A 22,671-nucleotide genomic window follows, 5' to 3' on the forward strand; every position below is an offset into this window, starting at 1 on the left:
TTGCTATTATGAGTAATACCGTTTCTAAAATTCCTGTTCTTATCTTATTGTTGCTCAAGTGGTATTAGTCCTATTGTGTATATACCCAGGACTAGAATTGCTAGATCACTGTGTATGTGACTGTTCAAATTTTTAAGATAGAGCCCAATTGTTTTCCAAAATGATTATGCCCATTTATACTCTTACTACAACTGTATAAGTGTCCCCACTGATGTATATCCTCACCAATACACTACTACATAAAATGATATCTCATCATGGTTATCATTTACGCTTTCCTGATTAATAAATGCTCCAGGCTACTAAACAAAGATTGTCCAGTTGAATAAAAGACAAAATCCTGTGTATTGTTTACAAAAGGCACACCTAAAACATAAAGATAGAAAAAAATGGAAATACAAAAAAGAAAAAGATCACTCCTAGGTATATACTCAAGAGAAATGAAAATATATGTTCACACAAAAACTTGTACATGAATGTTGATAGTAGCATTATTCTAAGAGCCCTAAAGTGGAAAACAAATGGCTATTAACTAACGAATGGACAAACAAAATGTGGTGTATCCATACAATGGAATGTTATTCTGGCATAAAAAGGAACAAAGCACTGATACATGCTACATCATGGAGAAATTTTGAGTAAAATTATGCTGATAGAAGCCAGACACAAAATACCACAAATTGTATAATCCCATTTATATGAAATGTCCAGAATAGGCAAATCCACGAAGAAAGAAAATGGATTAGTGATAACCAGGGGCTTTGCAGAGGGGGAAATAGGAGTGATTGCTAAGAGTACGAAGTTTCTTTTTTGAATGATGAAAATCAACTTTTTGAAATAAATCAACCTATGAAAAAGCAAAGCTTTATGGCTAACAACCAGAATGTAATAAATGTGGTACATCTTGAAAATATAAAAATAAAAGTACTTTTAATAGAATGTGGAAGAAGGAAATGGGGAAGTAGAGGGTAGGGGAGATACTGTCTATACTTTATGGAACAAGAAATAGAGATTTAAGTTATAAGGCAATCAAAAGAAATTAAAATAGGGATATAACTCTATGGGGGTGCAAGTGAATTTAAGCATCATCTTTCATAATGAAACTCCATAGATAATGTCTAAAGCTGAGAAGACACAGCATAACTGCCTTTGGAAAAAAAAATGTATTATGGAGATAACCACTGAAAACTAATCCTGAAATAGTTAAAATGGTTACTTCACAACAAAGGAGGCAAGAACATACAATGGAGAAAAGACAGCCTCTTCAATAAGTGGTGCTGGGAAAACTGGACAGCTACATGTAAAATAATGAAATTAGAACACTCCTTAACATCATACACAAAAATAAACTCCAAAAGGATTAAAGATTTAAATGTAAGACCAGACACTATAAAACTCTTAGAGGAAAACATAGGAAAAAACACTCTTTGACATAAACCACAACAAGATCTTTTTTGACCCACCTCCTAGAGTAACAGAAATAAAAACAAAAATAAATAAATGGGACTTAATTAAACTTAAAAGCTTTGCACACCAAAGGAAACCATAAACAAGACAAAAAGACAACCCTCAGAATGGGAGAAAATATTTGCAAATGAAACAACAAAGGATTAATCTCCAAAATATACAAGCAGCTCATGGAGCTCAATATCAAAACAACAAACAATACAGTTAAAAAATGGGTGGGGGCTTCCCTGGTGGCGCAGTGGTTGAGAGTCTGCCTGCTGATGCAGGGGACACGGGTTCGTGCCCTGGTCCAGGAAGATCCCACATGCCGCGGAGCGGCTGGGCCCGTGAGCCATGGCTGCTGAGCCTGCGCATCCGGAGCCTGTGCTCCGCAACAGGAGAGGTCACAACCGTGAGAGGCCCGCGTACCGCAAAAAAAAAAAAAAAAATGGGTGGAAGACCTAAATAGACATTTCACCAAGCAAGACATACAGATGGCCAAGAGGCACATGAAAAGATACTTAACATCACTATTAGAGAAATGCAAATCAAAACTACAATGAAGTATCACCTTACGCCAGTCTGAATGGCCATTATCAAAAAATCTAGAAACAATAAATGCTGGGAAAGGCGTGGTGAAAAGGGAACCCTCCTGCACTGTTTGTGGGAATGTAGATCGATACAGCCATTGTGCAGAACAGTATGGAGGTTCCTTAAAAAACTAAAAATAGAACTACCACATGACCCAGCAATCCCACTACCGGGCATATACCCTGAGAAAACCATAGTTCAAAAAGAAACATGTACCACAATGTTCATTGCAGCACTATTTACAATAGCCAGGACATGGAAGCAACCTAAGTGTCCGTCGGCAGATGAATGAATAAAGAAGATGTAGCACATATATACAATGGAGTATTATTCAGCCATAAAAAGAAACGAAATTGAGGTATTTGTAGTGAGGTGGATGGACTTAGAGTTTGTCATACAGAGTGAAGTAAGTCAGAAAGAGAAAAACAAATACCGTATGCTAATACATATATATGGAATTAAAAAAAAAAAGGTACTGATGAACCTAGGGGCAGGACAGGAATAAAGAGGCAGACATAGAAAATGGACTTGAGGACATGGGGTGGGAGGGTAAAGCTGGGGCAAAGTGAGAGTAGCATCGACATATATACACTACTGAATGTAAAATAGTTGGCTGGTGGGAAGCAGCAGCATAGCACAGGGAGATCGGCTCTGTGCTCTGCGATGACCTAGAGGGGTAGAATAGAGAGGAGGCGACGGAGACTCAAGAGGGATGGGATATGGAGACATGTGTATGCATATGGCTGAGTCGCTTTGTTGTGCAACAGAAACTAACACAGTATTGTGAAGCAATTATACTCCAATAAAGATCTATTTTAAAAAATGGTTACTTCTAGGGTGATAGAAATGGGGTGGATAATATTGCTTTTCATTATTAATCTCTAAATTACTGATTTCTTTAAACTAAAAGTATGCAGTGTGTGTGAGAGAGAAGGACAGAGACAGAGAGTGGGAGAAAAATGTGTTGGTATTACAGAGGGAAAAAGTTTAATGTTTCAGGATGAATGTATAAGTGCCAACATGCAGAAAATTATTAGGAGGAGGTCCTTATTTTAAGCAATGCATGTGGAATTTAGACAGGAACAGATCTGCAAGATCTTTTTGCCATCAAGAAACCTTGGGATATTTATGCTAATAATCCAACCCCCTGTCCAGTTACCATTTATTATCTCAGATGTAAGCAGGTTTGAAGTAGTTATTTATCAAATAATAAAGTTTAAAATCTCAAGTATCTACATGTAAATGTTTATTTTACTGGACATATATAACTATTCATGTGCTCATTCATGTCCTCGCTTGCCATTAAACTTTGGTCAACCATCTGTTTTTCTGTAATAGCGACCAATGCCCCTTTGAGGAAAACAAGTCAGTAGTGATATGTGTGTCTGCCTTCAGCATGGGATTGTGTTCTCTACCTTGATTACCACAACAGAAAAGCACATCGCGTGGCAGTGAAGTAGGCATGGCTGTGACATGACTCAGGAGTCAGCTTCCCAGAGTCAAAAGAAAACAAAAGAAATACAATCTCAGAAGAAATACTTCCTGACTTCTGGGGAAATCAATCTTCCTGAGGAGGACAACTACATGAATGACTATGAACCTCCAAGAGACTTTTAAATTCAATTCCAATTTTAGTTGTACATTCCAGCAAATACTGACACAGTATAAACATCAACAGCAATTTATTTATATGTCAAGAGTGGGAAAGAATGTTTTTGAAAAATACTTACCACAGTCGGTAGATGCAAACGCTGACATGCCCAAAGTCAGTGCATCAGCTAGGAGTGGATTGCTGGGAGAATTGTTTTCAGTGTGACTCCGAATGATTAAAATCCTCAGTCAGACTGTAACCAAGTGAAATGTAATGTCAGCCTAGTTCTAATTTTAGTTCATGGTCAAAGCTGAGAATAGCAAAAATCACATGGAGCTTCTGCACAAAGGATCAGCTGATAAAGTATGTGAGTGCATTCCGTACACTGCAAAATGCTGCACTGCAGGTATTATAAAACCATTGGGCGTAACTATTTCTAAGCTCCTGAAAAATAATTCCTATTGAAAGTCCTTCCACTTTTCATGATTTATACCTTTTGAGTATTTAATAGAATTTAATGAATCTGTTCCAAGCAAAGAAATTGAGAAATACACAGATGTATGGCATAACAAAAACCCTACCTAGGAAGCCATAGATATTGAAATATTTAAAGTTTCAACTGCTTCAGAAAAAAAGAAAAATGAAGGTGTGGAGAAATTCAGGTAACAGATGAGCCCCAGCTTCTGCTGCACCCAAGTTTCAGATTTAATTATCTCTTAATTCTCATCTCTTCAGACTTCAAAAATAGGAGTTAATTCCAAGTTCTTTAAAAATACATGTATTTATTTTTTGAGTTGGTAATGTATGAACATGGAACAAAATTCAAAAGATGATGAACACTTCTCACCTCCAGCCATTAAGTTCTCTTCTCTGAAGGCAACCACTATTGACAGTTACTTGTGCGCCCTTCCAATGACGGTCTGTGAATTTACAAGCATGAATATGTCTATATTCTTTAAAAGCGCACACACATGCTGGCATGCACACACACACACATGGTAGCATACTATATACATTGTTCTATACCATGTTTTCTTACTCAGAATATCTTGAAAATTGTTTTACATTAGCATATTTAGAGTTACATCCTTCTTTTTAATGCCTACATAGCATTTTGGTGTGTAGGTTGGTCATCATTTGTTTAGTCACTTGGACACTTCCAACAACCTCAGTGCTTTTAAATGCTTGATTATTCCATAGAAATTCTCTAATGCTTCTATAGTGAATAAGCTCAGAGAGGTTGCTCAAGATTACAGAAAGAGTAAAGAAGATCACAGAACCTAAGCTCTAGTCTCCCAGTCCAGAGAGTTTGCACCATCCCCCATGTGGCTGCCTTGAATATGTTCATAAGTCAACACTGAAGTTCAGGGAGGAGTTTTGTTTCCATTTAAAAGACGACTAGGGCTTCCCTAGTGGTGCAGTGGTTGAGAGTCCGCCTGCCGATGCAGGGGACACAGGTTCGTGCCCTGGTCCGGGAAGATCCCACATGCCTCAGAACGGCTGGGCCCGTGAGCCTTGGCCGCTGAGCCTGCGCGTCTGGAGCCTGTGCTCCACAACGGGAGAGGCCACAACAGTGAAAGGCCCGTGTACCGCAAAAAAAAAAAAAAACAAACAAACAAAAGACTAAATTGTCCCTGTGGAAACAATTTAGATTTATTTCTGCCTTTGGCATTGTCTACAATTAAATTTTAATTTGACAATGTTTATAGAAAACCCATAAATTTCAAAGCTTTTCTCTCCTTCTCTTATCTAGCCTCTTATTTTCCATACTCAGATCTAAGAGTCAACACTGCCAGAAGGGAGACCAGTTGAGAAGTTGTTAAAGTGATCTACACTAGAGAAATGGCAGGGAGAGTGGGGAAAAGTGAACAGATTTATGAGCTATTTATGAAGGAGATTACAGTTTTAGTGATTTGAGGACAACAGGGGATTAGAAAGAAGAGATAAGGCGTGTATAGTGAATATCTGTCATTCATGGCTGCCCCAAATCTTGCAAACACCTTCTCCATAGTTTGATAACCCCCTCATTGTGAATCCCACTTTACCAAGATAGAATTAAGGGAAAAAATCCCAGTCTCCCTTGCTACTGGATTAGGGAATGTGACTGAGGTTCTGCTAATCATATACTTTGATTTTGACGCAAAGAATGTGAGGAAAGAGGCTGGGTGACTGCAGTCCATTTTTGCTGGTATGCGTACAGCAGACAATATATTCAGGGGTCAGTTTTGGCAGCAAGAGTTTCCTGACCACAGTAGACACAGCTAGCTCTGGAGACAGCCTCAGCAGCACCCTTACTAGGCCAGTTCTGTAATGTAGCTCCAGGAGTTGTTCTGTGAACTAATATCCCTTCCTTTAACTTGCTAGGGAAAATTTTGTTATCTGCATCTGAGAAAATGACACAACTATTTTAACGGTTTCGTGTTATGTTTCCAAAAATATTCTTACATTGCTATTTCTTCATATACCAATTTCAGAATCACCTATTGACTTTGTACCATGAAAGATGAAAATTCTGTGGTCTCAAACCACCCACTCATTATCCTGTATCTCTCCTCCTCCTGTCCTCACAATCTAGTTCTATCACAATTTTTGTTAAGTCAGTAGTATTCATTATTATTATGAAAATATTATTCATAGATGAACTAAATAGTGGATATGATTACATTCCTTTGCTTTGGAACTTTGTTTTTTCTGGAGTTAAGTGTACTTTTTAAACTTGCTTAATTTTCTGTGTACTATTACTATATCTTTATATACCTGAATATCCCAGCTCCCACTTGTACTGGACAAGTTATTTAATTTCTCTGTGCCTCAGTTCTTTATTGGTAAAATGCAGATAAAAATTAGGGCTTCTCATGGGCTTTTGTGAGTATTAAGTGAGTTAACATATGAAAGAGCTTGGACAATGCCTGAACGTAATAAGTACTCAGTGAGGGTTTGTTATTATTTCCACCCTCCAGTAGTGGAGCCAGGAGAAGGGAGGAGCTGGGTGTGGATCTGAGTGCCATATTATCATAAGAAGATTGGCTAAGTCTAAAGGCATTTTCTTCTGTGACTGAGACGAAATTAAGGAGAAGAAAGCTTTACAGTGAAGGGGAGATAAACGAGCTCATCTTAAGTGGCTTCACTCTTCACACAAAGTAAGTATCTCATTTTACATTGTTGCACACATTGGTTTATCCTTTCCTGTCATTGTGTGTTTCCAGCTGCTTGGTGCCCAGGTTTGCATTCTGAGGTCCCTCAGGGATATATTTCATTGGAATCTATGGCCCTGACTGCATTCAATTGCAATGCTTGTGTTTAGAAAAAGAAAACAAATCTAGAAGAGGGCCAAGTGGGATGGCCAGGTGAGAGAGGGAATAAAAGCACATTAAAAATATAACGTCATCCGAAAGAACTCAAAGCAGGACTCGAAGAGATATTTGTACACACCATGTTCATCACAGCATTATTCACAATATCCAAGAAGTGGAAGCAACACATGTATCCACTGACAGATGACTGGATAAAGAAATTGTGGTGTATACCTACAATGGAATATCACATGCTACAACATGGATGAAACTTGAGAATATTATGCTAAATGAAAAATTTTAAAAAGTCACGAAAGATCAAATTATATATCATTCTACTCACATGAAGTACCTAGAGTAGTCAAAGTCACAAAAACAGAAAGTAGAAAGGTGGTTAATAATATGAGGAAATGTTCATGATACCAGTTACAAGAAAGAAAAGGTTACAGACCTTTTGTTCTATTCAGGTATTCACTTGATTGGATGAGTCCTACCCACATGAAGGGGTGAAATCCGCTTTACTCTGTCTACCTATTCAAATGTTAATATCATCCAGAAACACCGTCACAGACATACCCAGAATAATGTTTGACAAATGTCTGGGCATCCTGAGGCCCAGCCAAGTTGACACATAAATTAGCCATCACAGTAGGCATCCCTATTGTACACACAAAAAATCCAAGGTTTAGAGACAGTAAGGGACTTGTCAAAGACACAGCTGGAAAATAGCTGAGCTAAATTCCAACTCAAAGGGATCTAGCCCCTGAATCTTGATCATTGGGCTATTCTGCTTCCTCTTAAAAACAAATTTATGGAAGTTACACAGAATTATATTTGTAGATGTACACAATATCAAAGCAATTTTTTTTATGACTGCTTAATTTGTCTATTGAGAGGCAGTGAATGAAGATGGGAGAACACATGTGAAAGTAACGGGGCTGAGAATAGTTCATGCTACCTCGTTCTATTTCCTTTTCACCCTATTCCACCATAACCTGTGTTAATAAATGCAGAAATTTAGAGAAAGATTGTAACGTTTTTAAACACATAACACCAAGTAAAGCAGTTATTACCTTGTTTTTTTTTAAAATTGATTTTATGAACCTAGAGCGTCTTCTTTTACAAAGTATAATAAAACAATAGGATTAATAGTTGTTTAGTCAAACTTCTTCCCACAAATTCTGACAAGACTACAGGACTATAAGTAATCATATCAAGCATACAAGCCTCTATTTTGTGTGTGACCCATTCATTCAAATAAACAGAAGAAAATAATGGAACACAGGGGAAAATGGAAAATAAGAGTGTATTACCTTGGGATTTTTATTTTTATTATTAATTTATTAATCAATTAATTTTTGGCCACGTTGGGTCTTCGTTGCTGTGTGCGGGCTTTCTCTAGTTGTGGCGAGCGGGGGCTACTCTTGGTTGCGGTGCATGGGCTTCTCATTGCGGTGGCTTCTCTTGTTGCCGAGCACAGGCTCTAGGCGTGTGGGACCTTCCTGGACCAGGGCTCAAACCCGTTTCCCCTGCATTGGCAGGCGGATTCTTAATCACTGCACCACCAGGGAAGTCCCTACCTTGGGATTTTGATCTGTAATGCTCTTTTTATGACTCCCTAGAGTCCTTTAATAAAACAAGTAAACTATTAGCAATTTGTCAGAATGCAAGGCTTTGAAACAGAAACACCACATAACTCTGGAGAACAAAGAAAAATAAATATATGAGACTTACCCTCATTTATCAGATCAATAATTTTTCAATGTTAAAAATTCTATCTTGCAAAGATAGAATTTGAAGGCTCTATAACTGCACTTCAAATATTTGAAAGACAAACAAGAATACTTTAAAAACTGATTTGTTCAGCTCTAGAACTTTCTGGAACACTGATATTCTTTAATGTGGAAATGTTCCAGTAAAAAAGGTTGGATGAATGTGTGTGCATGTGTGTGTGTGTGTGTGTGTGTACCCAAAGTCCTAAATAACAGATCACATACCTGCCCAATATTAGGGAGTTAGCTCTTCTCCATATTTTGATACTTATATTAGAAAGTTATAGGCTACATACTAACTTGTTCCACTTTGTCTGACAAAACAGCTATTTCCTCCTGAGATGGTAGGAAATACCATTAGGCACCAAATGTCTTTCCCCTGGAGCTCCGGCTCTCAGATTCTAGCCAGTCTCAAATGACTTCTGCAACATTACTCCATAGAGTTGCAATGTTTTAATAACTTTAATAGTGAAGTTACTAAAATGGCTGAGAAGAGTATTTCATTTTAACTGTTAATTATTCCCTTTTCCCTATTATTAAGTAAGTGTTTTGTAACAAAAAGTTTATGTATTTCACCAGGCATGTACTTAAAATGTACTTTTGACCTTGAGACTTTTGTGCTGGTTGTCATTTTTGATAAACACACACACACACAGACACACACACACACACACACACACACACATCATTTCCCTAAACCAATCAACGGTGGAGACACAAGAAAATATTACATGAAAACCATTTATTCTACAGCCTACAGGGGATGGGCCAAAAATTAGAAGGTCATGGAAATGATTTAATCTTCATCTGTGAAAAGTATGCTGTGAATCCAGGTAACAAATATGTCACTTAGCCAACAAAATACAAGTGAACAAAACATAATTTCTCTTATGAATGAAGTGGTTGCCATATTTTTTCCCTTAAACTGTCTTTCTTATGTAAAGATAATTCTCACATGAAATATAGAACCTAGGCAATAGTACTCAATATTATGCAACTTCCTTGGGCAATTTAAACCTAAAATCAGATGAACACAAAATAAAAGCCATTATAATCTTGCTTTGAAAGAAAAAAAAATAGGAAAAACGATACCCCTTCCAAATATTGACACAAAAATTGCACTGGCTTCCTATATGTTGAATATTTTTACCTCATAAAAAACTGAAAAGATATGCTCCTTCTGCTTTTATTTTTATGCAATGCTTTTTAGTTCTATGGAAATAAAAGTTACACAAAATTTTAAACTTTTCACTGGATAATTTTGTATGAATTACATAATCCTTTGTTTCCAGGATATTGACCCAACTTTTGAGATATTGTATACATTTCAAAGGGGAACTACAAAAATTATTTTTTCATATGTCCACAAATACCATGCAGAACATTTAATAGCTAATAAAGATAGAAACTATGAGAATTTTTATTGTATTTAGAAAGTATTATAAACTGAAAATAAACATCTTATGGAAAAAATGCTATTTTATTGAAACTGGAACGCACTGCATTTATATATCAATATTTTTAATATTCACAAACTTATTTGGGAAACTAGGGCAATAAATGACAGTGGTCGTTTAAAAAATTATGCCATGTCTCTGACAATCTGTCCTGCTCTGTCCAAGCAACACTTGAACCAATGCGGCCCTTCTAATCTTGTGCCAGAAACACAATAAGACTAAGGCCAGGTTCTGGTGCAGTTTGTGAGCCTTTGGCTTGCAGAGTTGTTAGTCTGATGGCTTAGCCTGTGGATTCCTCTCCGTCACATTTGAATATCTAATGTTTCAAATTGTTATAGTCATGTTCAGATTTATATTCATGTCTGCAGTTTCCAATTACTTACTTAGACCTGCCATCAACTTAGTTAACTTGCCTTGGTTACTGCACTCTGAACTCTGGCTGCATTTTTCAAGGAAATTAAACGGCTAAGTTTTTCCAGATAATTGCACTCTGTACAGGCTTTATAACATTTTTTTTTTTTTACTTTCCTTTTCACCATATTTTTAGAACGATCTACCACATACTTAGAAGCTTCTTGCAGCAAACTGGAAGTTAAATAGTTTACTGCAAGTTTAACCCAGTCTGATGGCTTCCCTGGGAAGGCGGGGGGCGGGGGGGGGGGCAGTGTGCTGCCCGTGAGAGGAGGCTGCCACCCGCTCAGCTGAGAAGGTGAGCCCACCTTTAACTGTCCTGACTTCCCCTGTGTCTAACCTAAATTCTTGATCTCCCACCTGTTCTCATTTCTTCCGTCCTCTTAGTAAGACCCACAACAGCTGTTCTCCATGCCGGGCGTTGTAACATTCCACATGGTAAAAGCCTGATATAGATGGCTTCTTCCTAACAGAACTGCCATTTTTCTTGTCATGCTTCGGCTGTTTTTGTGGCTCCCCTCTGGACCGTCTCCAAATTCTTCTGCTCGGTTTTAGCAAGCTGGCCTAGAGTTCCCTCACAGGGCTCTGACTCGCATATGAATTAGCTAGTGGTCAGAGCCCTTCTGCTCAGTACCGGGACTGCCTCCAAATGAATTTATTTCCTTTTAATTCTAAGCTTGCAAACATCAAGGATTCATGATACCTTCAGTGTTCGTCTAAATGCGAATGCGCTCTGTCACATTGAAAAGCCTGTAGTTATTTTGATGGGGTAACAATGGTAACATGACCCATCTGTGGTTTGGCATAAATAGTTCAGAGTTGACCTGGTCTGTCTGATGAGATGTCACTGAAACGTGTGGTGACCTTGAGTTGCTAAAGAGTGAAAATGAGCTTAGGAGAGAAGTGGATCCAGAGAGAACTATTTAGGAAACATTTGGGAGAGAGATGTGGCCAGACTTTTGCCAAGCGCACAGGTGAGTAGTAGGGAAGGGAAGCCAAACTGCAAGGAGTTCAAGACCACCCATTCAATTCTAATTGAACCCAAGTTAGGCAAAGGCAGGAAGGAGCAGGACGGAAGCTTGTCCATTCAGTGTCAGGCAGAGGTAACAATGTGAAAAATGAGTGTTTTGAGACTTCTTTTAGGCAGAGGGAAATTAGCCATTAAAGAGGTAGGGAGGTTGTTTTTTTTTTTTTTTTCGGTACGCGGGCCTCTCACTGCTGTGGCCTCTCCCGTTGCGGAGCACAGGCTCCGGACGCGCAGGCTCAGCAGCCATGGCTCACGGGCCCAGCCGCTCCGCGGCACGTGGGATCTTCCCGGACCGGGGCACGAACCCGTGTCCCCTGCATTGGCAGGCGGACTCTCAACCACTGCGCCACCAGGGAAGCCCGGTAGGGAGGTGTTTTTATTCGTTTGTTTTTGTTTTGGTGGTGGTGGGGGATTATTTTAAAAATAAGAACAGTTTTCTCTATATGTTTATTTTATTAGTTAGGGCAGCACTGTCCAGCAGAATTTTCTGTGATGATGGATATATTCTATATCTGCCATGTCCAATATGGTAGCCACTAGCCACACGTGGCTATTTAAATTTATTAAAATTAAAATCAGTTTCTCAGTTACACAAGCCACATTTCAAGTGTGCAATAGCCACAATAATTAAAACGTAAATTTAAATAGTCACATTCGGCTAGTAGGTATTGCACTGGACAGCTTAGAGTTAGGGCATTATTTTGAGATTAGTCTCCAGATAGTGTCTTAAAACAACAAAAGTTTATTTTTCACCTGCATTACATTCAAACCAATCAGTGCTAGTATATGGGGGATGGGGGCTTTGCTGGTGTCCCCACTGTGTGTAGCTGCCATCTTCAACATGCAGGTTTCTCCGCAGTGGAGAGAGAGTGTGGAGGAGTTCTTGGGAGGTTTAATGGGCCACATCTGGAAATGGCCTACATCACCTCTACCCATATTCTAATGGCTAGAAATAGATCACACGGCCCTACCTAACTGCAGGCTAAGCTGTACATATTTAACTGTGTGCCCAGAAGGAAAATGTAATGGCTCTATGGACATTCAACATTAAACTTCCACATTTATCAACAATAAATTTTTTTAAATTTAAAGTGTTCTGAGTCTCTAATGACTTAGCTATGAAGAACTGGAAATTAATCTTAACTAGTGTGCCAAGGGAATCTTAACTAGCTTAATTGAGGAATGATTGGGAGAGCAGAGGATCAAAAGGGAGCAAGGCCAGGTTTCCCCTGCCCACTTGGGCCCCCGGGAGCCTGCTGAGATTCCCGGGCCTGAACCTCTGCCCACCGAGGCCCCCTCCAGCCAGCAGGTCCTGAGGGAGTGGGAGGGAGGGAAGGGGGAGCAAAAGTAAAGGCTGGACCCCGGGGACCGGCACCCCTGAGGGGCAGCTGGGGGAGGGGAGGAGTTCCTACACCCAACGGGACGCACCCACGGTTAGGGGTCCAGCAGGGACGGGGGAGACCCTGGGGGAGACAGTGGGGGAGGGGCACGAAGGAACGTAAGGGAATGTGGCCAGTGCTTTCCCCGTCCACTTAGGCACCAGGGAGCCTGTTGGACTCCTGGACCTAATCCTCTAACCCCGGAGCCTCCCTCCTGCGGTGCAGAGCCCAAGCCCTGCTCCTACACCCTCACCCAGGGCCCTACCTCTGAGACGCTCTCCAACACGCTGGGCCTGAACCCCACCCACACACCCTCAGGGCCCTACCTGCAAACTCGGGAACTCCACGCTCCACAGGCCTCCCTTTCCACGCGCTGCCTCTCCCCTTCTGTGCAGGTCCTAAGCAGAGGCCCCGCCACACTCTTGAACGCGGCCCAGCTTAGGCTCCGCCCCCAGGGCCTTTCCCTGCTGCGTGGGTCCTGAGCCTAGGCCCCGCCCCATGCTCAAACATCACACCCCCACCAGCCTAGGTCCCACCCCACCCTAAACCCTGGCCCTACCTAAGTTCTACCCCCGCCTAAACTCCGCCCCCATAGCCAAGGCTTTTTCTTTCTTTTTTCTGCTGCGGTTTTGTTTTACCTTGTTGCAGCTGTTTCCATCATATTTTTATTTTTCCTAATATATTTTTTATCTTTCTAATTTTATTTTGTTTTTTATTCTTTGATATCATACTGCTCCTTTTTTTCTTTCTTTCTTCCTTTTTTTTTTAACCATGCCACGAAACTTGCGGGATCTTGGTTCCCAGGCCAGAGGTCGGGCCCAAGCTCCTGTGGTGGGAGCTCTGAGTCCAAACTGCTGGACTAACAGAGAACCTCAGACCCCAGGGAATATCAATCGGAGTGAGGCCTCTGGGAGGTCCTCATCTCAGCACCAAGACCCAGCTCTACCCAACTGCCTGCAAAGTCCAGTGCGGGACGTCTCAGGCCAAACAACCAGTAAGACAGGAATACAGTACCACCCATCAAAAAAAAAAAAAAAAAAAAGACAAAAAAATTTGTTATGGACAAAGGAGCAAGGTAAAACCTACAAGACCAGATGAATGAAGACGAAATGGGCAACCTGCCTGAAAAAGAATTCAGAGAAATGATAGTAAAGATTATCCTTGGTCTTGGAGGGACAATGGAGAAAATACAAACAACATTTAACAAGGATCTAGAGGAACTGAGAAGCAAGCAAACTGATGAACAACACAATTACTGAAATTAAAATTGCTGTAGAGGGAATCAATGACAGAATAGCTGAGGCAGAAGACCGGATGAGTGAGCTGGAGGATAAAATGGTGGAAATAACTGCCAGGGAGCAGAATAAAGAAGGAAGAGTGAAAAGGGTTGAGGACAGTCTCAGAGACCTCTGGGACAACATTAAGCGCACCAACATTCGAATTATAGGGGTCCCAGAGGAAGAAGAGAGGAAGAAAGGGTCTGAGAAAATAGTTGAAGAGATTGGAGTCGAAAACTTCCCTAACATGGGAAAGGAGATGGTTGGTCAAGTCCAGGAAGCACAGAGAGTACCATACAGGATAAACCCAGGGAGAAACATGAGAGACACATATTTATCAAACTGTCAAACATTAAATACAAAGAAAGAATATTGAAAGCAGCAATGGAAGGGCACCAGGTAACGTTCACGAGAATCCCCATAAGTTTAAAAGCTGATTTTTTGGCAGAAACTCTGCAGGCCAGAAGGGAGTGGCAGGTCATATTTAAAGTGTTGTGGGGGGGGGGCCTACAACCAGGATTGCTCTACCCAGCAAGGATCTCATTCAGATTCAACGGAGAAATTAAAACCTTTACAGATAAGCAAAAGTTAAGAGGGTTCAGCACTACCAAACCAGCTTTACAAAAAATGCTGGGGGAGCTTCTCTAGGCAGGAAACACAAGAGAAGGAAAAGACCTACAATAACAAACCCAAAACAATTAGGAAAATGGTAATAGGAACATACATATCAATGATTACTTTAAATGTAGAAGGATTAGGTGCTCCACCAAGGGACATAGACTGGCTGGGTGGATGCAAAAATAAGATCCATACATACGCTGTCTACAAGAGACCCACTTCACACCTGGGGACACATTCCGACTGAGAGTGAGGGGATGGAAAAAGATATTCCATGCAAATGGAATTCAAAAGAAAGTTGGAGGGCTTCCCTGGTGGCACAGTTGTTGAGAGTCCGCCTGCCGATGCAGGGGACACGGGTTCGTGCCCCGGTCCGGGAAGATCCCACATGCCGCAGAGCGGCTGGGCCCGTGAGCCATGGCCGCTGAGCCTGCGCGTCCAGAGCCTGTGCTCCACAACAGGAGAGGCCACAACAGAGAGAGGCCCGCATACCGCAAAAAAACAAAAACAAAAACAACAACAAAAAAAGAAAGTTGGAGTAGCAATTCTCATATCAGACAGAATAGACTTTAAAATAGGGACCATTACAAGAGATGAGGAAGGACACTATACGGTGATCGGGGGATCAATCCAAGAAGAAGATATAACAATTGTAGATGTTTGTTCACCCAACATAGGAGCACCTCAATGCACGGGGTGGATGCTAACAGCCAGAGAAGGGGAAATCGACAGTAACACAATAATAGTAGGGGACTGGGCTTCCTTGGTGGTGCAGTGGTTGAGAGTCCGCCTGCAGATGCAGGGGACACGGGTTCGGGCCCTGGTCCGGGAAGATCCTACATGCCACGGAGCAACTAAGCCCGTGCGCCACAACTACTGAGCCTGTGCTCCAGAGCCCGCGAGCCACAACTACTGAAGCCCACACGCCTAAAGCCTGTGCTCCGCCACAAGAGAAGCCACCGCAATGAGAAGCCCAAGCACCACAACGAAGAGTAGCCCCCGCTCTCCACAACCAGAGAAAGCCCGTGCACAGCAACGAAGACCCAATATAGCCAAAAAATAAAAAAACAAAGAACCCCCCCAAAACCCCAACTCCATAGAGCTTTAAAAAAAAAAAGGGACTTCCCTGGTGGCGCAGTGGTTGAGTCCGCCTGCCGATGCAGGGGACACGGGTTCTTGCCCCGGTTCGGGAAGATCCCACATGCCGCGGAGCGGCTGGGCCCGTGAGCCATGGCCACTGAGCCTGTGCAGCCAGAGCCTGTGCTCCGCAACAGGAGAGGCCACAACAGTGAGAGGACCACATACCAAAAAAAACCAGAAAACAAAAAACATAAAAGGATGTGTGGGACCATGTTCCAATAAAACTTTATTTATAAAAAAATTATGTAAAGGTAGCTATAAACAACAACACAACAATGATAGTTATACTGTTCAAATGTGGTGAATATGACTATGGACACAGTTGCTTTCTGAAATTCTTTCTGAAAGTGGCAGGGCATAAATCAATAAATCAGTAAGTCAATAAATTAAGTAGTTTCTACTTTTTTGGCATAGTAAATGCAACTGTAATGTGGGTATTGTTTTCCCATATAAATAACATTGGAGAATTTGGCTGTGTTATTTCCTGCTTGGCCTCAGATAAGTCATTGCTTTGCTTAATCACATGGTGTAGTGGCATAAATGAATCATTTGTAAACATTTTAAAAAGCAAAATAATGATCCAAGTTCTATAAAATCTAAAATGAGCTTGAAAGCACTAAACATTCTGATTAACTGAGGAATTACAATGAACTATGAAATATACACAACACATAGAAAATGTAACTGTCTTTTGTTCAAAATTTAAAACAAATGTCTTACCAATTATAAGGAGGTTTGAACAGATTCCTTTTCCTCTAGATACTTTTCCTTGTAGCAAGCATAGCCATTCAGAGTCATTCCATAGATACAAGAGCGGCCTCATGGCCATGGTTGCTTCACATTATACTTTTCTGGGTCATTGGCGATGCTTCAATGCTACATGAGGACTTCATTAAAAAACGTAATCAGATCCAGGGCATAGATTTCTTTTGAAGACAACCAGCACATACTGAGTACTAGTCAGTTGAGCTGGGGCTACTGAGAGGGTTCACAGGCCAGCAGTGAAGACATACTCATCCAGCTACGTCACTGCATGAGTCCTGTTGGAGGTGTGGACAAAGAAGGAGAGAGAGAGGAAAAATAAATATTGATTCAAACGTAGGGAGGCACAGTCAGAGGAGGTCTAAAAAAGGAAGTGACTTTTGTTCTGGATTTTCTTCTGGTGGAGAACAGAGTGGAGAAACAAGCCCAGCAAAGGCATGGAAACATGAAATACACTGCATGTTGTTTTCAGGGAATGGGGACTAATTCATTGCGATGGAAGCTTAGGACAATAAAGGGCATAAGAGGATCTTCTAAAACCCAAATTCTGTGCTTACCTCTTTCTAGTTTTTGAGTGCTTGTACCTGGGGAAGATAAGGAACTGTCTGCAAGGACTGAGACCCCAATCCTTTCCTCTGGAAGCCTCAGGATTTTCCTTTGATCATCTCTCGAAGCACGTGATATCGTCTTCATGCTTTGCTACAGGCCACCAGGAACAACTGGGAAGTCACTGCAGGCAGCTTCAGGTTTCACTCTCATGCCTAAAGGAAGCATCCTGTACTCTGAGAATCCCCAATGGCCAGCTCTTCTACAGTTTGGTTCTGGTGTGTAAAGTCTGGCTCAGTAAAGAGAACAGGAGGATGTTGGTAGATCCGGTTCTGAGGTGAACTGACATCATGCTTCTCTCATAAACTACTGCTGCAGAGAATTCATACCACCAAAACTCCTTCCTTTCAGTGCCTGGAGAACACAGGGCCTTCAGGGAGTATTTCAAACTGCTAAGACCCCTAAGACAAACAAAAACTCTCTTTCTTTTAGCTCAATAATACCAGTTCCTCAAACAGCATAAAATCATGGACAATCCTGGCATTTGGAACACGAAGTGAGGTATAGTAGTTTAGCTTCGTATGCTTCTTTAGCGTATGTTAATCCACACGCATCTAAGTACTTAAACTCTGTTTCTTCAAATGGGGCTAATCATTGCACCTACCTCACAGTGTTTCTGGAGAGACGCAATGAATTAATATATGTAAAGCATTAGCGGTGCCTGACACTATTATAATTATTGTCTCAAATCTTACTCAATTTTTCCCTCTCTACCACTATTTCATGAGCATAGAGGCTAGATGACTCATTAATTAGAAGCTCTTTTATGTGCACTCTGAAAATATTATGCTCAGATGGTACAGCCCTTGCATATTGCTCCCTAAGTGTCTGGGCTCACGTAGGTCCCCTATGTTGCTTGCCTCATGAAAAGCAACACCAAAACCATAACCTGAAGAGCTTGAATGGCCTGTGTCTGTGTGACCTAAGGACAGAGTCTATCTTATTATTAGGTACGGTTTGTGAGGCAGGATTGATGAGGCAGGCCTAGTGTGTAAAGGAGACACAGTGATCTAACCTCAGTGAGAAAAGACAGTTTATAGGGAAGGAGCAAAACCACCATGAAGAACTGACTGGAGATACAACTCAACTCTAGAAGCACTGCTCTCCTCCAAGTTACTGGCACAGACCCACTTCCGGTGAAGGCTTTAGTCACCAGCCAGAGTTCTCACTGTGAGGTCAGAAACTTCATCTATCTTCTTCATCTGTATCCACAGTGTATATCCCAGGGCCTGGCACTGAATACATATATTCAGTAATAAATATGTGCAGAATGAACTAGTTAATCAATTACAGGGTGAATGTTAAATAAGTCTGAAGACTTCAAGGAAAGGTTTGTACTTCGAGGCTGCAGGGTAGTGCTGAGTGAGTTCCATCATCTTTCTCAAACCGTAGTTTACTTAGAAGTCAGCAAAGAAATCCATCAAGTGATCTTTGGGACCCACTTTGGAAAGCCATGGGAAATGCCGAAACAGGCCTGTGGGCTCTCTTTTCCCTACGTAACCACTTCTTGGAATGTTTCAAGATTTGGTACATTTTGATCTCTAAAATGGAAATTAATACCAATCTGGCTTCTGTCCTTCAAACTTCCTTCCCTATTGTGCTTCCTTTTCAAAATCAGAGGAACGCCCTACATAATGAATGGAACCTTCATTTTCTTGTTGGGCGCTCCCAACAATAATTTGGGGCCAATAACTTTGGCTTCTCCCCCATGGACATATAGTACCTTCCAACCTCCAGACATACTAGTGACGGACTTGAATTTTCTGGCTTCTTCCCTTTAATTTCCACCTTTAGGAATACGGCTAAGGCCTTGCTCTAAACAATTCCCGCCCTATGATGTGTGGAGCCCTGTGGATCAGCTACTAGGGCTGTGCTCCTGGCCCCCTCATCCCTCCCAATGGATCCTCTTATCTTAAAGGTCCAACACACAATGGGAAGCAAATCCTTTGCTGAATCCTCAAAGGATGAGACAAAAGAGAAGGTGGTAATGGCAGGGATTTGGGATACAACAGATAGCTCAAGAGTTTATTCTGAGCCAATGATGTTGGACTTTTAGGGGAACATATTACATACTTATTTCAAAGCTCTTGTTCTCCTAGTTTTCACATTTCTTTTTTTTTTTTTTGTGGTACACGGGCCTCTCACTGTTGTGGCCTCTCCCGTTGTGGAGCACAGGCTCCGGTCGCGCAGGCTCAGTGGCCATGGCTCACGGGCCCAGCCGCTCCGTGGCATGTGGGATCTTCCCGGACGGGGGCACGAACCCGCGTCCCCTGCATTGGCAGGCGGACTCTCAACCACTACGCCACCAGGGAAGCCCTCACATTTCTTAAGTGAAGGGGACATTTTTACTGATCATGTCATTCTTCACTTAAAATTCTGTAAATGCCATCAACAGGGAATTGGTTAAATTATGGTACATCCTCTCCTCATCTTCCCAGACAGGATCAGTAACTTCTATTAGATGCTCTTATAGCACCCTGTTTTCTCCTACTTAAAAGTTAATTATATTCTTATTTTTATGATTTTTAAATATCTGTCTCGCTCACTAGACTGTAAGCCCAATGAAGGCAGGAACCATGAGGATGGACATTGTGTACCCACTGCTTAGCACCACACTTAGTATACAGTAGATGTTTGCATTTAATAAATGCAAACAATAGAATATTATGCAGCCATTTAAAAGTATCATAATGTGGAACTGTTTATTGACTCATAATGTTAAATTTAAAAAATCAAACTATAAAATAGTAGATACAGCACAACCTTATTTTCATAAAAAGAATAGCTATGTATACAGATACCTTGATCAAAATGTTAATAGTGGTAGGATTATGGTTGATTTTATTTTCTTTGCAACTCTTCATATTATCTGAATTTAAAAAATAACATTCAGTAGATCCATTATATTCTGAATTATACATCATTTCCATTTTGAAAAAAATCAAGTAGACATTAAAACAACTGTTTCTGTCACAAAACTTCACTTGAACATACAGTATTCAATTAGACAATATTAGAAACAACATGAATTTCTGATTCAAGTGGGCCTCTAACAAAATGATCATGACCTTTATTTCTGTGCAAAATTTATTATTTTATTTTAATGTCCATAATTACCCATTAGTCTTCTCTCTCCCCTTATTCATATTCCTTCTCAGGATGTGAAGAATAGAATAGACCCTAACTTATTAATCTATCCTATTTTTTTAGCTGAAGACCAAGAAAGTAAAAAAAAAAAGTTAAAAGGCAATGGACTTCTGAATGTAACACAATGTCAGTGGTTGCTACATTTAAAGTACCTTCCTTACATTGAAGCAAGGTTGTAAAGGTGAAGTTTTTCTCAATAAAACACTAAACCATTACCAAATTCTAAAAGTATATCCACTTTAAACAAATACTTTTAGTGGCCTTACTGGCTATAAAACTATAATTGGGCATTTTTAAGATTAGCTTATAATTTTCCCTTTTAAAAGATATTAATTTATACAAATAAGATATTTACAGATGATAATCTCTACAGAGCAACACACTCCAGGATATCTTAAAAGGTAAATACAATTGCACTTATTTGATACAATAATTTGCATTCTTGTGGGGAAATAGAAAATACTTCTGCATATAAATTTCTTTTCCCAACTAAGTATAATTGAAAAGTTTCATTAAGAATTAGTTTAGAGACTTCACTGATGGTCCAGTGGCAAAGAATCTGCTTTACAATGCAGGGGATGTGAGTTCAATCCCTGGTCAGGGAACTAAGATTCCACATGCCCAGGGCAACTAAGCCTGTGAGCCACAACTACTGAGCTCACGTACCTCAGCTAGAGCCCGTGCGCCGCAAACTACAGAGCCCGCATGCCCTGGGGCCCGCACGCCACAACTAGAGAGAGAAAACCCACATGTCACAACTAGAGAGAAGCCCGCATGCCACAATGAAGATCCCGTGCCGCAACAAAAGATCCCGCATGCCTCAACGAGTATCCCACATGCCGCAACTAAGACCCGATGCAGCCAAAAGTAATAAATAAAATAAAATTTTAAAAGTTTATTAAAAAAAAGTTAGTTTAAAATAAAAAAAGAAAGAAAAAAATAGGGCAAATACTGTATATGGCGGTCTGTCTTTCAGTAATATTCATTTTGTTGTTCCTGCCAGTTTCAATCCATTGACACAAAGACCTCAGCACTATATTAAGAAGGCGTACTATGACCTATAAAATGTGACAGCCCAGGAGAACTATTATACCATTATTCCTTTCCAGTAAAATCTCTAACAGAATAGTGATACATATTGTGTCTCAGACTGTAATCATACATTACAAATCATTTACAATACAAACTGCAATGAGGAACGTGTGCTGCACAGCTGGGCTCTGCATTTTCTTTTGAAGCTCAGAAAGTTCAAGGATGTCTTATCAATCTTCATTTCAGATCTAGTAGCATAAAAGCTGGGTTTTCTAAGTAGGATTTCCACAAATTGGAGAAGTGTGACATTGTAGCACCATCAATAATTCTGTGATCAGCTGACCAGCTCACATTCATTATCTGGGCCTTATATACTTCCCCTTTCTCGTTAAATCGGGGAAGGGCCTACAAATAAGGAAAAGGACAGAGTCAGCCTTCACTTGCTCAAAGCAAGCTCTCGTAAAAACAATGGTGAAAGATTAGGCAAATCTCCCTCCCTATAATAGAGAAGAAATGGGCATCCCAAATGACTTTTGATAATGCTAACTACTACTCTTCCCATCTTTGTGAGTGTGTGCTTCAAGCTTTCAGAGTTTCTCCAAAGTATTTCCTGTCGTCTGTATAATTTCCGTATGTACAGTAAACTTCGTTTCAGATTTCAATTATTTAACAGCTATTTATTGAGCATCTACCATGTACCAGGTACTCTGCTAGACTCTGGGGATAAAGCAATGAACAAAACAAATAACAATCCTTGCCCTCTTGGAGCTAACATTTTAATGGGGAGAGACAGACGATTAAGATAAATAAGTAAAATATATATAGTGTGTTAGATAGTGAAAAGTGCAAATGAAAAAATAAAGCACTTTGGAATGGAGATAGAGATTATACGCAGGAGGTGGAAATAGGGGAGAGGTTGCATTTTCTTTTTTAACAGGTGGGCAGGGAAAGCCTCACCAAGAAGGTGTCCTCACTGAAGGCAGTGAGGAAGCAAGCCATATGGACACCTGGAGAAAGACGGGGGGAAGCATGGCTGGAGTGTTGGAGGACCAGCAAAGTTGGCAGGGAGGCTGCATTGGAGGCGCCGGGGTGAGAGGTGGGAGATGATACAGAAGGAGCAGG

The 22,671-nt window shown here is 40.6% G+C and overlaps 2 protein-coding genes across 5 annotated transcripts in view; both read right to left on the reverse strand.

Annotated features, from left to right (window-relative positions):
- LRRC39 (leucine rich repeat containing 39) overlaps positions 1-16,998 on the reverse strand; it is a 32,877-nt gene extending 15,879 nt beyond the window's left edge. For 2 of the 3 annotated variants that reach the window (XM_079902385.1, XM_079902387.1), the window contains exons 1-2: positions 16,723-16,998; positions 3,768-3,881 (exon numbers count right to left, since the gene is read on the reverse strand). The gene's annotated coding sequence lies outside the window, so the exon portion shown is untranslated. Of the gene's footprint in view, positions 1-3,767; positions 3,882-13,293; positions 13,344-16,722 lie in introns of those variants that run through there. The other variant, XM_079902386.1, reaches the window with a different exon arrangement.
- Positions 16,999-20,082: 3,084 nt separating this feature from the next.
- DBT (dihydrolipoamide branched chain transacylase E2) overlaps positions 20,083-22,671 on the reverse strand; it is a 44,109-nt gene continuing 41,520 nt past the window's right edge. For both annotated transcript variants that reach the window (XM_079917879.1, XM_079917878.1), the window contains exon 11: positions 20,083-21,954. In XM_079917879.1, the coding sequence (XP_079774005.1) occupies positions 21,787-21,954 (168 nt within the window). In that variant the 3' untranslated portion in view covers positions 20,083-21,786. The remainder of the gene's footprint in view (positions 21,955-22,671) is intronic.

The sequence above is a fragment of the Stenella coeruleoalba genome, assembly GCF_951394435.1.
Source record: "Stenella coeruleoalba genome assembly, chromosome: 1".
Classification (NCBI taxonomy): Eukaryota; Metazoa; Chordata; class Mammalia; order Artiodactyla; family Delphinidae; genus Stenella; species Stenella coeruleoalba.